This window comes from Schistocerca cancellata, chromosome 8 (assembly GCF_023864275.1).
Source record: "Schistocerca cancellata isolate TAMUIC-IGC-003103 chromosome 8, iqSchCanc2.1, whole genome shotgun sequence".
Classification (NCBI taxonomy): domain Eukaryota; kingdom Metazoa; phylum Arthropoda; class Insecta; order Orthoptera; family Acrididae; genus Schistocerca; species Schistocerca cancellata.
The window spans coordinates 493242066-493260185 of NC_064633.1; the positions used below are offsets into that span (position 1 = coordinate 493242066).

At 39.9% G+C, this 18120-nt stretch overlaps 1 protein-coding gene across 2 annotated transcripts in view; it reads right to left on the reverse strand.

Moving 5' to 3' along the window:
- Nucleotides 1–18120, reverse strand: part of LOC126095197 (cytoplasmic FMR1-interacting protein) — a 159206-nt gene that overhangs the window by 125770 nt on the left and 15316 nt on the right. For both annotated transcript variants that reach the window (XM_049909930.1, XM_049909929.1), the window contains exons 3-6: nt 3196–3375; nt 2927–3108; nt 2510–2840; nt 2199–2402 (exon numbers count right to left, since the gene is read on the reverse strand). In XM_049909930.1, the coding sequence (XP_049765887.1) occupies nt 2199–2402; nt 2510–2840; nt 2927–3108; nt 3196–3375 (897 nt within the window). The remainder of the gene's footprint in view (nt 1–2198; nt 2403–2509; nt 2841–2926; nt 3109–3195; nt 3376–18120) is intronic.

Genomic DNA, 18120 nt, shown 5'->3' on the forward strand with positions numbered 1-18120 from the left:
GACCAATCAGGCACGGCACTTTTCCACAGGACCCTGACTGACTCGTGAGCATCTATTGTAGTCTTGGTCAACTGGGTTCTAGTCGTCATAACTACTTACATCCTGGACCACAGTCAGCAGTCTCCACCTAAGCGCGAGATGGACTGTCTTCAAAAGTTCTGTGGTGAGAGCTGCACTGTATCGCTGAACGTTTGACAGGTGGCACCTCCTTGCCCCTACACTATCGCCAACACAGCATGTAACTGTGGCACTGACCTGCAGCACAATGTCACGACTAGCCTATGAGGCATCCGCCATTCTTTGCGACATGTGCACTTACGTCTGGCTGCCAATCACCACTCTGAACACCCTTATAACTCTGTAGATTGAAAATTATACATAAATGTTACTGCAGATATCAACGTTTCACTGACATCTCCAGGTGCAAACTGGAGCACTCACCCACAGTCCGGGCTCGGCCTCCTGGTCACAATGCAACCTCAACTCCCCAGGCCACAACAGTACTGAATGATTAGACACAGTTACCTTACACGCAACTTCTAACCACAGATACTGCTAATAATGCCTTCCAAATTGCTCTGTAATTTTCCCCTTCTACTCAAGTTCCCCATTTTTCCTTTATTTCAGTTTCTGTAGCTTCACTTGCTGGGTTAAAATTTTATGTTGAATAATTACAGTCAATTCACTTGCCTGTTTAGTCTCATTTGTAATGTTTTACATGTTTCTAACACTGGAGCTGTTAAGGACAAGTTATCTTGTTCAGTCACCCAGTTGGAACATATTACCAAAGTTTGCTATGTATTGTTCAACTTATTTTTGTTCTCAGAACATTGTTGTAATTTGCCACATAGTTCATTATTTAATGTGCCACATACTGTATCTAAGCTAAATAGTTTTACATCACATTTTTCCTCTTGTTTTAGTCCTAAATCAAACATCAGAATTGTCATCTTTGAACATTAAATGAGACTCTCTGTAAACAAACAAAGTTTAAAATCTTCAAGCTGAAAATATGTTTGTAAAATAATAAATATTGTGGAATGTTACACCAGTGTTATGCATTTTTCATTCATAATGTATAAAATATTCTGCCAAGAACCAACAGAACAGTCAATTAATGCAGTTTGTACCACAGTTCATGGTGAAGGAAAATGTGTCTCTACTGCCCACCACATTGGCATATGGATGTTCTGAATTAACACATACCAGGCTGGTGAATTGGCTGCGAAAAGAGAGAATATATGCTGCACCTTGACAACCCACTATCCCCATATTTCAGCATGTGATTTCTACTCGCAGTGTTTTGGCAATGAAAAATGGCTCATCATTCCTCTTACACTAAAAATATTACAACTGAGAAGGCACATTATTGTAGTCACCAAAAATTTAACACCACCTTCTCGAGAATGTTAGCTGAAATAGGACTACTATCTGCTTGTCTGTCACATTTACACTTTGTACAGAAATCAAATGTAATGCCTCTACAGTTAGTGCACAAACTTCGCAGCCTGTGATATCATCAAATACTTAGCAATCATCCTGTGTAGTTTAAGAAGCATGTAGCAGTAATGGAAATTCCTAGATGAAATGATATGTAAAAAAAGGGAAAGGTAACCACTCACCTATGGCAGACTGATGTGTGGCGCATAGATGCACATAACAGAAAACAAGTGTTCACTTGCTTTCAAGCTCTGGCTCTTTTCCTAGTAGAAAAAAATGATGCTGCAGCTGCTAGAGTTTGTGTGAATTCATGTACTTTCTACTAGAAAAAGAGCCAGAGCTTTAACGCCAGTGAACACTGTTTTCTGTTACATGTATGTATACAACACTTATCAGTCCTTTAGTAAGTGAGTACCATTTGTAAAAAAAACACACACACACACACACACACACACACACACACACACACAAAATCAACACGTAGCAGATAATCAGTTTTGGCAAAAAAGTCTCCCTCAGGTGGCACCTTAACCATAGCAGAAAAGCCTATGAAATGATTGTCTTACCGTTCATAATACACTTCATTGTCAATACAGCCTTATTTCTGTCAATATTCTGTACAATGTATAGCAACTGGCCCTGCTATAATGAGTATAGAAGAATTAATTTTATGTTAATTCTGATCATTAATATAACAAGCAAAATGAGGCATCTACACGTCAATAATCCAATTAAGATCTTGTGATAATTACTCTTACTTCATTGCTATATCTTGCAAGTTCACTGATGTATTTAACATGGTCTTCTCGTATCTGGGGCAGGTGCACCATTAAATCAGCTTGAGGACTTATGCTGTTGGAACTGGACAGAGGCCACTTGGACGGATCAAAATGCTTGCTACGCTTTATATAATTGAATGGCGCTATCTGCATATCTCCAAACAGTGGCACAACTTCCAGATTCTGAAATCATTCACAAGGTGTATAGCTACAGATATTAAGAGAGAATGTATTTGGTAAATAAAAGAATAATTGTAAAAACATGGAACATTAATCTCAAATTTCTTTACCTTAAATATCCTGTCAATCTTCTCTAGCTTTAGCTTCTTCTTTTGATCAAGTTTATTGATATTACACAGATCACTATCCATGAGAAACAGTCCAAATCCCATCACCTTAACAAGCATATGCTTCTCATGTGGTGTCAAGTACATTTTTGTCTCAAACATGTGAACACATATATTCACTACATCTGCTAAAAGTTCCTCATACCCAGGAATTTTTTCCAAGTTTTCTTTAACTGTATCTCTGATTTTATTCTGAGTTGCAAGGAACATTGAAAGGTTTTGAGATTCCTGAAGTGTCTGTGAATCAGCCATCACTTTTAGAAACTGGGCTGCCCTACAAAGCAAACAAATACATATTTTGCAGGTTATTAATAGCTCAACTGAGAATAAAATAAACAATCTGTTTTCAAACAGTGATACCTTCTGTAAGTAGAATAGTCATTTTTCACACTTGATTTCATATTCTTTAATTCATCAAGAACAGCAAACATGTTAATAAATTTTCCTAGTGTAAGAAGGTATGCTTCTGAAACAAAATCTTTTCTTTTTTCTTGATGGCATAATCTCTTCACTTCAGCAGAAAATCTTTCTATAGCTTTCCTCTGCAAAGAACACAATTAATGAGCAAATTTATACAATCAGCACTTGTATGTATACAAGGGGCTTTGAAGTTAATAAAAGTGGTTTACCTGAAAATACATAAAGTTCAAGAGTTTATTCACTTCTGGTGCAAGAACTTCTACAGTTTTCTCATATATTTCAACCCTATTCGGTTGTTCATTTGATTTTGGCTGTGGAATAGCACGAGAACAGCACCTCCACGTGTACAGCATTACAGCGTGCACTAAACCTTCCTCAAGCAGTTCGTTCTGCAAAAACAAAATTTGTTGATGAATTTCATACTGTAAACTCATTCTGCAGAAATTCAAACTGACTAATCATTAAGCTGATGGAAATTTCAGAAGAGATACAACAAAAAGTAACAAAATACTGTATTCTGTGAGGTTGCCTTCAAGACAACAGCAAAAGCAGTATCTGATTGTAGATCCAAGAAATTTAGAAGGCTGCCTTTGCAGAAGAATCTGCTTCCAGCACAGGGCATCTACGCAGGAGACTCTGGCCAGAGGGTATTGTCTGGGCCACAGATGAAACAGTACTTATTCCTATGCTAAGAATACTAGTACGTAAAAAAAAATATTTACATCCACCTCAACTTTTTTTTTTATGACACAAGCACATGACCGTTTCATGATAACGTAAGCTGTTTCTGTGAGCCTATCGTCATCTTCTTCAGATGACAATAGAATGAGGAGACAAAGAATTATTGCGGAATACATAAAATCTTCCAAGTAACTATCTGCACAACAATAAAGGAACAATAAAATTATACCTAAAGGCACACGCCGTTACTGGCGACAACGTTCCCGTCGCATTACCGACAGCACTAAAGGCAACAGTCGGTAGAGGTCGAGATTTTATAAGCGAAATGAAATCTCTCTGTTTATTCGTACATGTCTGTATTAGCAAAGGGAGTAGTTACTTCAATCAATCGTCTAATCACCAAGGACAGTAGTTCATTTTTTTCTAGCTACTGTGCCAGCTGATACTGGTGTACTGGTTGTGGTAGCCATTTTTAAAGATAAAAGAAAGGAAAGGAAAGGAACAGTTCACAAACACAAATCATCCCTACAGTCGAGAGGACGTGAAAGACACTCACTTCCACGAAGATCAGGGGACCCCGTAATCGTCGTCGTCGTCGTCACCATTTTTCAACTCCAGGTTCCAGGGTGTGGTGTACAAGTGGTCGCCATCTAGTTCTGGCTTCATAGATCTTCTATTCCAAGAGAGCTTCCCAGTTGTGTCCTTTTCCCTCCACATCTGGTCTTACAGCCTCTATCCAGCATTTTCTCGGTCTTCCCTGTGGTCTTCTTCCAGTTTGAAATACTTTTGGCAGGTCTCTGGCTGTTCATTCTCATTATGTGCCCACACCACTGAAGCCTGCGTTTCTTTAGGACACGGCTAACTGGAACCTCAATACCGTCTACTTATTTGTTCACCTCATTCCTGAATTTGTTCTTCCTAGTTGTTCGATTCAGAGTTCTACTGAATCTCACTTTTGTTGCCTAAATTCTGTCGAGGTCTTTGTTTAGTAGAGTACACGTTTCTAAACCATACGTTAGGACGAGTACAAAACAGATGTGGTACTGGTCGCCTTTGCTTTTCGTGGCATTTTATCGTCCCAGAGAAGATTTCTGACTTGAATGTAAAAATTGGGTGCTTTCTGCGGCCTACTGAGTATTTCCTGCTTAATGATGTTGCCTTTTGAGATCACGCTTCCTAGGTACTTGAAATGTGAAACAGATTTTACTTTGACTCCTTGTAGAAATATACTTGAGGTCGTTCCTCACCTGTCGACGGTCATTTCTACTGTCTTTTATTTTTTTATTTTTAGCCCAAAATTTTTGATTGTGTTGTTCCAATCACTATGTTTCCTCTGTGTTTCAGCTTCTGTCTCTCCCCATACTATCAAATCAGCAGCAAAAACTAGGGCATTTGGTTCACTGTCTATTTTCTTGACAGATTTTATGATCTTGTCCGTTACTGTTACGAACAGGAGTGGTGATAGGGCACTTCCTTGTTAGACTCCTCTCTTTGTTTCAAACCATTCTGATCATCCATTGCCTATCTGGAGACAGCTGTAACACTTTCGGTATAGCATCTTGACTTTGCTGTCATTCGCTTTTTCAATGTCCACAAATACAATCACAAGATTTCTTCCATATTCCCAGTACTTTTCTGTCAACATTCTTATTGCAAAAATAAGATCCATTGTAACTCTGGCTTTCCTGAATCCACACTGTTGTACCTCAAGCGAAGGTTCTACTATCTTTCTAATTCTCATTTCTATGATCTTTTCTAACAGCTTCAAGGCGTGTGACAGCAGTGTGATGCCTCTGTAATTTCCACAATTTCGTCGTTTGTCCTTTTTGAGCAGATGGACAACGACTCCTTTACTCCAGTCTTCTGGGATTTTGTTTTCTTTCCAAGCCACTGATAACGCTCTATATAGCTAATTTATGCCTACTATATCAGCTGCCTTTCTCATGTCTGAATCAACTTTCCATTCCACACACTCTTCAATGCTGTTTCTATCTCCGCCATGTTAATGGGTGTCCACTAGTTTGGACTTCACTAATTACTCTACAGTCGTTGATGGTTGTGTTGTCCCCATCTCCATTTAGCAGCATGTTGAAGTACTTTTCCATTTCATCCCTGATTCCTTCCTCTGTTCATATTAAGTTACCGTCATCTATTTCCAGAACAAGGATTTTTACATATTCATTTCATTTGCTCTTTAGTACTCTGAATTGTAATTTCCTACTTCCTACTTCCCTGAGATTCTTCCTCTATCCTTGTAGTAAAGTCTTCCCAGCACTTTTCCTTTTCTTCCTGGATCAGTCTTTTTACAGCTAGTTTCTCTTTGCAGTACTCCTGAGCTACATGGTCAAATGCTAATTCATTTCATCTATCATCTATTTTTCATGGTCTAATTTTCTTTTCAGTATGTTCCCATCTTTTACTGCTATCTTTAACCAATCATTCCACCAAGGAGCTTCCTTCTCTTTTGTTGTGGCACTTGTTTTTCCACAGATGTCCGTGGCTTCTCTAACAAAGGTTTCTTTGAATAAGGACCATTCTTCTTCTATTCCCCTTCTCAATTTTGGGTAATTTGGCTGCTATTTGTGCTTTATACTTTCTATTCTTCTCCATGCCCTTCAACAGCCAAGTCTTAATCTTTGACATTCTCTTTTGTTTAAACTTTGGCACTTGAACACCTTTCAGGTCAGCAGTTAATAGCTGGTGGTCGTTATCTAGGCACTCACTGGGTATGACTTTAACATCCATACCATACTGACCAGCTTTGCTACTAGAGATGAAGTCTATCACAGTCCTGAACTTACCATCCCAGCTGCATCTCGTCATTTTATGACTTTCCCTCTTCTATACCACGTGTTCTTTATGGCTAAGTTGTTTCGCACACAGAAGTAGATACTAATAGGTATCATTTCCAAAATTAATAAAAGATTATGCTTTATCTATACATCAACACAGGACTGTGGGCTTCTTTGGTTTGGCTTAGTTTAGCAGACCACCATGGTTTAGTCCACAACACAAATGCTTAAGAATTTTGTTATTATAGTCTAATACTGTGATGTGATTAGTCAGTTATTATGTCACTGTATGTTACAAGGCAGTATTAGTAATTCACAGTGACTTTCATTATTTATAACTGCAGAGTCAATTTATAAATAACCCATCTAAAGATGAGAATAGTCACCACAATTACTGATATTACTCCTTTCATTCATTTTCTAGCAAAAAGATGAGAGAGAGAGTGTGTTTGCGTGTGTGTGTGAGAGAGAGAGAGATAGGGGTACACATGAATATAGCTTTCTGTAAACATTCAACAAACGGAAAGTGCTGAAGTATCTATCAGGTGTAGCTCCAGAAGAATTATGCATATGCAAATTGTTTGACCAGTACTGCATTCTCTACAACCTCCACTGTGAGATATGTACCTAATAAATAACATGAGACAGTGAAACATCGGAAGGAAATGGTGGAACCAAGACTGGCTCCTATTACCAGTGCCATGTAAAAATCCACAAGAGAGAAAGTTGGGGGAAATGAGCAAATCCATAAATAATAACAAATAACATCAAAACACTGCTGACATCCAAATTGATGTGGAGCATATTTTGTTGAAATTTTTATTGTAATTATATGTTAAGGTATTTATAATCCATCTTTAAGCATTTCCATGCATTTGCTATCAGGTCTCATTTTAAAAATAACTTCTACATTAGAGATTAACATGTTAGAGAAAAGGAGACTACTTACTGTACTATAATACACACTATATTTCAAACTATACACAATCAAATAAACAAATGCATATACTAGGTGTCCAGGAGGAACGGTCAAAATTCAGGGATATGACAGGAATGATTATTTGAAGCAAAAAAAGTCTAAAATACCGACCTTACGAGCTAAAAGCATTACTTCATCTTTGATACTATGAAACAAATCTCTTCTACCACTGTCTATTTGCCTTCCATGTTTTGGGAGGAAATAGTATGGACCAAAAGAAAAAATTGTCTAGTAACCACAGGCTTTAAAATGCACATCTAAACAGCTGTGTTCAGTAAAACATGTGTGTTTCACAGTTGAAAGGCTATAAATGTCTTCAGACTTGGAGCAGCTCAGCTCAGTTTTGTCACTGATTTTTTAAAACCGTGTACTTCTACTTCCGTCCAGATACAAATTATTATAGTGTTTGCAAATTTTTGTAGAAACTCATTAACATAAGCAGAGTTAGTGTCAGGTGTGGGCTTTGAATATCAGGAGTTGGAAACCGACCTTAGCCTTTGATCATTTTAAAAAAAGTCATCTGCAGTAACATTAACATCATCTGTAGCATTTTGTCACATGTTCTACTAAGTTCTGTGTTAATGATACTCTGATCATTATATTTATTATAATTTTGAAAGCAGTCATCATTTGTCCAACAGCTGGCTAATCTAATTTCTGATTTATATTGCCTTGATTCATACAAAAAGTGAATTTGTAATAACCCACTTCCGTTTAATCACAGAACTCATTAAACTATCCTGAAGACCTTTTCACAAACAACAAACAGAATAAATGGCTAGTGCCTTTCTTGATTTAAACTGAGCTGATAAATACGAGCTGATGTACATTAGTGTAAGGACTCATTCTCATTTAAGGAGAAAAAAACAGATGAAGATCCTCTATTCAGATACTTGAACTGACACCAAAACCGAAGTCCATTATCCAAGAGTAAATTGCAAGAGGGCAACTGTCTGAAGGCAAAAGTCAGCCAAAATGTAGTTATCAAAGGAATATATATTTTTTATTGTTACTGATGGGCAACTATTGCTGCTTTAGTGACGTAAGTTGAATGTACGGAATACATACTGCCTCTCCCACTGGCATATGGCCGCTATGAATGACACACAGAAGACTAGTTAGTAGGTACCTTATGTTCTGGCGTAACCAGACGCACTGGAATGAAGAAGAAGAATGCAAGACCAGAGAAGGCGGTGAAAAGACGTCGGCCAATACTGTGCTAACCAGGATGCGACAACCATAGGAGTGACATATAGCCGAAGTGAATATACGCATCGATCCCGCCAGCCTCAGCAGGACATTAGTGGACTGTATTTGCAGAGCATTAGCATGGCCTAGCAAAGAGTGCTACGATATCAGATTGTAGTGATCCATATCCATTGCTTGTTTAAACACTGTGTATAGCAAGGACTTGGATTTATGTTGCATGTCACCCATCACTTCAGACATCATTGCATTCCGAGAACGCAGTATCCTTTAGGTACCCTATATGAGACAAGTGGGCAAGACCCCACATTTACCGACAAGGACTCAACATTACTGGCGACGAGTATCCAACCGAACTCTGTGCTTGGCAGCCATGGCATTCTCCTTTCCGTTTTTTTGCTGGCGCCTTAATTCTCTCGTCTTTATTTTGCAGGGGCGCATATTGCTTTAACAGTTTGTTGTGGTTTTTGCTAATTCATGTTTTCAGGTGGGTGTTGCAGAAAATTTCTTTGTACATATTTTTGTCTGTTTGTTGCATTTGTATCTTCCAACATGACCATCCCACCTGCCCCGCCCCCTGCTCAGGCACCACAGCCGCAAGTGTTAGACGCCACACAGTTAATGCAGATGTTCAGTTTCACACGCAGCAAATATCAGCGCTACTCACAACAAGGTGCAGCAGCTACTCGCCAACGCTGTGTGCCCGATGGAACAGGCACTGCCTACTACAGCTGCTATACCACCTTCTCGACAGTTTTGTAAACAGGAAGACGAATGGTTCGAGTGGTTGGCTCAGTATGAGGCCCATATACTAGCCCATAATGTTTCAGGTACTGTGAAACTTCCCTACCTATTATCCACAATAGGAAGTGCAGTGCTCCGCCTCATTCAAAAACTTTTTCCTAATGCCACTCAGAGTGAACTTAGTTACAACCAGATTATTGTTTCACTAACTAACTATTATTACCAACAAGTGAATGTGGTAGCAGCTGGGTATCAATTCTTTAATTGCAAAAAATGGTCAGAACAAACTTATAGCTAGTGGGTTACAGATTTGCAGGGTATGACAAGTAAATGCAAATTCGAATGTGCTTGCGATGCTTTGTATTCAGATGCTATGTTGTGTGATGTGATCGCGTACAATGTACCTGATGACAAACTCTGAGAACAAATTTTAAAACAGTCTAATCCATTATTTCAGCAGGGTGTGCAAGTATTAGATCAGTACGATTTCGGTGCCTTGTTGGCTCATACATTTGAGCACCCAGCTATTTGCTGGGTTGAGTTCCACAGTTGCAATCGCCCCATTCCACACCGGCGGTGTGCACTAGCCATGCCGAGTAAACAACATTCCATGCCCACGTAAGCAGTTAGTTAAACAGGCAGCTACACAGACAAACATAATTAAGTCTTGCCCTAGGTGTTATTCACAGTACAAACGCCCAGGTGGCCCCTCCCGACAGGCTCAGTGCTACGCTTGTGATAGGAAAGGACATCTGCAATCTGTATGTTTGCAACAGAACAAACATAACAATTTGACCCACTCCCAAAAATCTAGTCACAAGGCCCATGTCATTAAATGTAGTATATTCCAAGTCTGCAACTAGCAAGAGTGCTGTTGCGTCAGTGATACACCAGTCAAACAAACTTTTTGTTCATTTACTTATTTGTGGGAAATATGTGAAATTTCAGTTGGACACGGGTGCCTCTGTCACATTGCTAAATCGTCACACATATGAACTGTCAGGCTCCCCACGCCTGTCTAAAACTAGCACGCAACTGACAACTTATAATGGACAAGACATTCCCGTTCTCAGAAAATGTACTTTGCCCACTATGTACTGCTTGCATAAACGAACAGTGACTTTTACAGCGCTATAATCATGCAAGTGTGAGGACATATTTGGTCTTAATTCATTTGATTTGTTTGGCTTTAACATTCACAACAATGTGTTGTCAGTGTCTACATTCAGTGCAAAATACAGTCCAGCTAACTTTCTAAATTACTTCTTGGAACTCTTTTCTGAAGGTTTAGGCAAAGCTAACAATTTTGTTGTATGTTTTACATTGAAAGACAATGCTCAGCCGGAAATTTGCCAGGCCAGAACTGTTCCCATTGCCTTATGGGACAAAGTCACTGCTGAACTTAAAGAATTGCAAGGTACCAGAGTTATTGTGCCCATACAAGCAAGTCAATGGGCAAGTCCATTGGTTTTGCTCTCCAAACTCTCAGGTCGCATTCGCCTCTGTGTTGACTTTAAGTCTTCAGTCATCCCACAAACTGTCATTGATACTTGTCCATTGCCACAACCAGAGGATCTCATAGACAAATTAGGCACTGGGCACTACTTTATGAAAATTGATTTGCGCAACGCATATCTTCAAATACCGCTCGATGAAGAATCTCAAAAAGTGTGTGTACTAAATACTCATTTGGACTTGTTTAAATATTTGCATCTGCCTTTTGGCAGTGCTTCCACACCTGCTATTTTCCAATGGTATTTGGAACAGGTGACTGCACAAACTGTTCAACTATTTGAACAATATTGTAGTAGCAGGTTGTACACCTGAAGAAAATATTCAAATTTACGTGCTTTGTTTCACGTGTTATCGGGCGCAGGACTAAATTGTTGACTGGACAAGTGTGATTTTTTAAAACCTGAGCTGCAGTATCTTGGTTATGTCATAAATAGTCAAGGTGTACATTCTCTTCAGTTGCATTTGTTAGTCATACGAGATTTGCCAATTCCTCTCAATGTCACAGAATTGCAGTCGGTTTTAGAAAATGAACTATTACATTCATTTTATACCTAATGCTGCGCAAATTGCAGCTCCATTGCATCACTTGCATTGCAAGAATGTCCCCTTGTTTTGGACAGAAAAGTGCCAGGAAGCTTTTCAAAACTTTGAAGCACTGCTCAGTTGTATTGAAAGTTGACACTTCACTATTGCTTTTGCCTCAAAAGTGTTGCCCAAAGCTCAGTTTAACTATTCAGTGAAAACTGAAAAAGAGGCTTTGGCTACTGTGTATGGTGTCACCTTGGCTACTATGTATGGTGTTACCAAATTCGACCACTATTTGTATGGCAGAAAATTCTACTTAATAACGGATCACAAGCCTTTGCAGTCCTTGTTTCATCCAACAAAACCGGTTCCTGTAGGAACTGCCCAAAAATTGAAACTTCCTGGCTGATTAAAACTGTGTGCCCGACCGAGACTCGAACTCGGGACCTTTGCAAAGGTCCCTTTGCAAAGGTCCCGAGTTCGAGTCTCGGTCGGGCACACAGTTTTAATCTGCCAGGAAGTTTCATATCAGCGCACACTCCACTGCAGAGTGAAAATCTCATTCTGGAAACGTCCCCTAGGTTGTGGCTAAGCCATGTCTCCGCAGTATCCTTTCTTTCAGGAGTGCTAGTTCTGCAAGGTTCGCAGGAGAGCTTCTGTAAAGTTTGGTTCAAATGGCTTTGAGCACTATGGGACTCAACTGCTGTGGTTATCAGTCCCCTAGAACTTAGAACTACTTAAACCTAACTAACCTAATGACATCACACACATCCATGCCCGAGGCAGGATTCGAACCTGCTACCGTAGAAGTCGCACGGTTCCGGACTGGAGCGCCTAGAACCGCACGGCCGGCTGTAAAGTTTGGAAGGTAGGAGACGAGATACTGGCAGAAGTAAAGCTGTGAGCACCAGGCGTGAGTCGTGCTTCGGTAGCTCAGATGGTAGAGCACTTGCCCGCGAAAGGCAAAGGTCCCGATTTCGAGTCTCGGTTGGGCACACAGTCTTAATCTGCCAGGAAGTTTCATATCAGCGCACACTACGCTGCAGAGTGAAAATCTCATTCTGGATATGCCCAAAAATTGCAAAGATGGGCTTTGTTGTTTTCCAATACAAGTACGAGATTGTGTATCGTCCAACAGCTCAACATGGTAATGCGATCACACTTTCACGTCTTCCAAGTGGCTCTGACACAGACTCTTGACGTTTCTGTGCATCTTGTTGTAACACTGATGCTCACTATTCTGAATTGCTTTAATCTTTTCCACTGAACTATACAAAAACTGCACAGGCCACAGAAGCTCATCCAGATTTGAACATTTTGCCAACATACATTCGCACATCTTGGCCTCACTCAGTGAATAGCATAAAAAACTCTATAGTGCACCGATACTTTGCACGCTGGCATAACTTTGCTGTATAGGAAGGTGTAATTCTTGTTCAGAATAACAGTGGACAGTCATATGTGTTGATCCCTAAAGCTTTACTAAAAGAAGTGTTGCACTTACTTCACCAAGGACACTGGGGGATTGGTTGTACGAAACAGTTAGCGCGTCAACACTGTATTTGGCCAGGTATGGACGCTCAAACAGAACAGATGACGTCACAGCGTCACGCATGAGCAGAAAATCAGTCCGCTATAACACAAAAATTCTCTGCTTGGGCTAAGCCGCAATCGCCATGGCAAAGTTTGCACATAGACTTAGCGGGACCTTTTTGGAACATTCGTTGGTTAATTGTGATTGACTCGTATAGCAAGTTTCCATTTGCTGTGCCAATGAACTCGACAAAATCACATAACACAATTGAGGTGTTGTAATGGATTTTTTGCCTAGAAGGCTTACCTGAAGTAACAGTGTCAGACAATGGATCTCAGTTCAAGTCAAATGAATTTGAACATTCTGTGAACATAATGGCATATAGTATCTAACTAGTGCACCATTCCACCCACAGTCAAATGGTGAAGTGGAACGTTCTGACAGAACCTTCAAGCAGCAGATAGCCAAATCTCACTCTGCACACACCAGGTATCAAGCATTGCAACTGTTTCTCACCTCATATTGTTCGCATCCACGAGATGGACCATCACCGGCGGTATTGCTTCACAGCTACCACCATCGGACACTGCTCCACCCTCCTCAGCATCCGGTGCCAAAGGAAGGCCGCAAGTATCGTTTCGGGCTGCACGATATTTTTTTTACAGGGTTTCTAGCGGCAGCAGAAGGTAGGTATGAGGCAAGATCGCCTGTCGGCTTGACGCTTGCATGTATCTTCTTTCAAGTCCAGATGGTTTGCAGCACCGCGATCAAAATCAACTTCGCCTATCTCATGTACCTGATGATCTTTCAGTCTCTCTTCCCCCAGATTCACGGGTCCAGAGGACAGCGCAGCCACAACAGCCGCCAGAGGGTGTCATCACATCACCATGGGACGACACCATGGAGACGGAGCCTTCACCTCTATACTACCGATGGAGCTGGACCCACCCACACCGCAGGAGGCACCGCCTTCTTCGTCTGGTTCATGGCAGCAGGAGGTGGATGCATACCCTTCTGGTCGTCTTCTGGGGGATGTTTCTGCCAGAGTGGAGGCCAGAAGGTGGGGTAAGGCCGGAAGCTTGATGTACCCTGCAGTCACAGCTTCTGGTCCAACATTGCGCCCACACTCCTGCACCCTCCGCTGTGGTTGCACTCCCAACACGATGATGGTCTGTCACTTTGGGGATGGGGAATGTTCTGGAATAATCAAAAGTGCTGGAATGAAGAAGAAGAATGCAATACCAGTGAAGGCGGTGAAACGATGTCGACCAACAGTCCACTGACCAGGACGTCACGATGATAGGAGCAGCACCTAGCCGAAGCGAATATAAGCACCGCTCCTGCCAGCCTCGGCCGGACATTAGTGGACAATATTTGCAGAGCATTCGCATGGAATAGCAGAGAGTGCCATGATATCAGATTGTAGAGATTCATACCCACTGCTTGTTTAAACATTGTGTATAACAAGAACTTGGATTTATGTTGCATGTCACCCATTGCTTGCGACACCATTGTACATTTAAGTTAAGTATTGTCAACCTGCTTTATTGAAATAAAACCACTAATGTTATTTGCTTGAACTGTTGTATAGCATTCCGAGAATGCAGCATCCTTTAGGCACCATATACAAGATGAGTGGGCAAGACGCCACATTTGGTGACAAGGGCTCAACATCTTACACTTTCAGAAGCCTATAAATAGCTATCAGATGACTATAAATAGATAAATAACCTCAGAAAAGCTAACTGAGAAAACACAACTAAATCAAACAGGATGGAATCACAAATACATGGTAAGGACAGAATGCTGCTCACCACATAGAGGAAGTGTTGAGTCACAGACAGGTTGCCATGTAACCACCCAGCTGGGGATAAATTTTGTCAACAGAAAATAATTCTAAGTAAATATTAATTCTGTCAATAGTAGCTGAAATAATTGTTCTTGAAATTTGGTGGGTGTAACACAGATTGTTCAAAATAACAAGTGTTGACCAGAACTTATATTTATTTCACTGTTTTGTTGCGGTTGATATTTCCTATTCAGTTTCTTGTGTGAAAATGGGGCAGATAACAACACAGCTCTCACATAACGGGAAAAGCCTGTTATTTCAGGTGTACAATTTATTACATCACAGAGTGCTGCTCACGATCTTACACCGTACTGGGCCTCCCTCACAGTTCCTCACAGGTCTTACACACTCTTGCTAACAACTGTGTATTGTTGCGTAAAGTAAATTCACTAAATAAAATTACGGAATTCGTTTATAATTACAAAAAACATTATCACCTGGTGGTTGCAATTCGAAACACATGGAATGTGGTACAGAGATGATTAAGTATCTCTTGTTTTCATAGAAAAAAAGTGAAATGATATGAATAAATAATGTTAATTACACTTAAACTACATTATCCCAAGCACTCATACCATGTTTCCTGTTTCAAATGTAAGTACATTATTTTTTTTAATGTGAACAGAGTTTCAATAGACAGGATGTTCATTTTAACTGAAGACAATGAAATATCTTGACAACTACAAACTGGATCAAAAAAAGTTATAGTTCCAATCTGTTTGTCTAAGAGGGGGACATCTACTGATACCAAACTCAATCGGACACCACACCACCCCATGCAGTTGGTAGCAGGGGTAAAATTGAAATCTTCAATGGGAAGCCCCATTATTTACTGCAGATTACAATTCCATGGCAAACTCTACATACATTTTGTCTGAAGCATTTTCTTTGTTTCACCACAGACGGCAATGTAATCGCAGAAATAGAAATGGATACACAATCATAATTTATGATATACTACTCAATAGCCCTTGAATATCCAATGGCATGTGGCGTCCCACCCCCATGCTGCAAGGGTAGAACACGCCAGTATTTTTTAACTCCTAATTGGAAACACCATATGCAATGTTGTATTCCTCCAACATTTTGAACAGGGGACTACTCGACATGCCACTGTGGCCAGATCTCAAGGTGTATGCTACTCTGCTTCTAGAAAGGAAAACAAGAGCTTGTGATACAATATGAATCAATTGAGGTCCCCCTAAGTGTCTACAAACAGATGCCAAATCTGTAAAGAAAGGTGACACTACATTTCAAAGACAAGGTGACATGTTGCTGTAGGTGTAGAAAGATAAAAGGGAGGTGAGAATGATAACAGTTCACAATGCATCCACACGTACGACACAAAAATGCAAAAAATCAATAAATGGACAAAGAAAGTAGTTTTGTTTCTAATAAATCATGCTTTGCTTGCATACAAAGTGTATAAAAAACTAAATCCAGACATTAAAAAACTATCAGAACATTCCTAAAAGAAGTTGCAAGAGTCTGGACTATTGATCAACAACCGGGCGCAGCAACTATGGTGGAAACTGAAGCAATTCAACCTACAAAATCAGCATCTGCTAAGGATCCACCCAGTCGATTGTCAGGGAACATGAAAGAATATACTATTCCGACTACTGTGGGAAGTGGAAGAAAAAAATATCCAGCACAACCTAGCAGAGTTTGCGCAACACATCATAAAAGAAGTGAAACAAGATACTACTGCCAATTTTATGCTGCCAATTTTATGAAGTATTGTGTGTGTTTCCAGAATACTGCCCTTCAAGAATACTAGAACATCACACAAAATGTCTGCCAAGTTTCATTAGCATCAGACACTGCTAGGTGCAACTACATTCAAATGAAGAAGGTGCACTTATTTCTCACCTGTCTTACAAAAGTCACTGGTACCTGCAACAATAACCGTGGTGCGGCAGCCAGTATGCCTTGTCTTAAATACAATATGTATTTCATGGCTACATTTACATCCCTGATCAAAATCCCCTATCTTTCCGCTGTGGCCCGATCTTGTCAAGTTTTCTAATGTATATGACAGAGTTAATAACAAGAACAAGCCAACCCAAAGCCCCCTGGTTCGCAGAAGATCCAATGACTTTTCAGATTTTATTATGCTAATGTTTTCAAGTTATTTGTGATACCAACCATCAGCTGTTTTGTAAGCCACCTATCACCTTCACGTTAATGACATCATCAGTCAATCTGTGTGCTTATCACATCGTTAACCAACACCACTCTCATTAAATATTTACAGGGTGTATACGTGGACAAGGAAAAAAAAATCTTGGATTTTTCCCGGGTTTCCCGGTTAAAAATACACTTTCTCCCAGGTGAAAACACACTATTTTCCTTGTTATTAAGTGATAGTATATTTTCCCTTGGAACTGTAAAACTTAGCAATCCTTTGAATGGGTACGTTTTTACACATGGGTGTAGAATTTCTCGGAACTTTAGAAAATGAAACTCAGGGAAGAAAACTCCTTTTGGAAAGATTTTTGGTGTGTTGCAACATGTACGCTACATATTTTCGTATTACGAAAGTATAAATTCGAATTCCACCAAACACCGCATATTACTTTCTGAGCCATTGTAATCGAGATTGCGATGCACTTCTGAAAGCCAGTCATAACTCATGTCACGTGATCCCGCCAGCTGATATTCCGACCACAGGACACGTGATGTAGTCAGCTAATAGCAACATCACTGTTAAGTAGTGCAGATACACAAACAGGAAAAGTTAATGTCTTAAATTAATGTACATAGTGTTGCTACAAGAAAAGCAAAGCTTTCACATATAACAGTGGTCTCTAAGGTTAATAAGCTGCAAGAGAAGCTAAGCTTTCACATATAATGTTGATATTTTTTGCACATGTTACATTTTAAGATATATCACACAAATGTACCAGTAAAATTTTTAGTCGAGTCCAGGGACTTGTCCTCAGTTTTCCACAAAGTAGCTACTGTAGAGGAGAGAGCTTCCCGTAGCGCTACATCAATTTGCTAATAGTAATGACATGAATGTCTGATCTAACTTCTAAGCAGTTCATCATCAAATGCTCTGTGATTTAAGAAATTCATCATACATTCTCGCACATAGTTCAACTTGCGTAAAAGGAAATTTACTTTACATTATGTCATAAAAGAAAAATGACATTAGAAGACACTCCAACGTCGGAATTTTGTGAACCATACTACAATGGCATGTGCATGTGCTCTTTAAGTGCATACTTAAAAGAGCACATTGGTATGTCCAGAATCCCAATGAAGTAGGCCTCAACCTAATATTAAGCTTTGAAAAAGTGCACT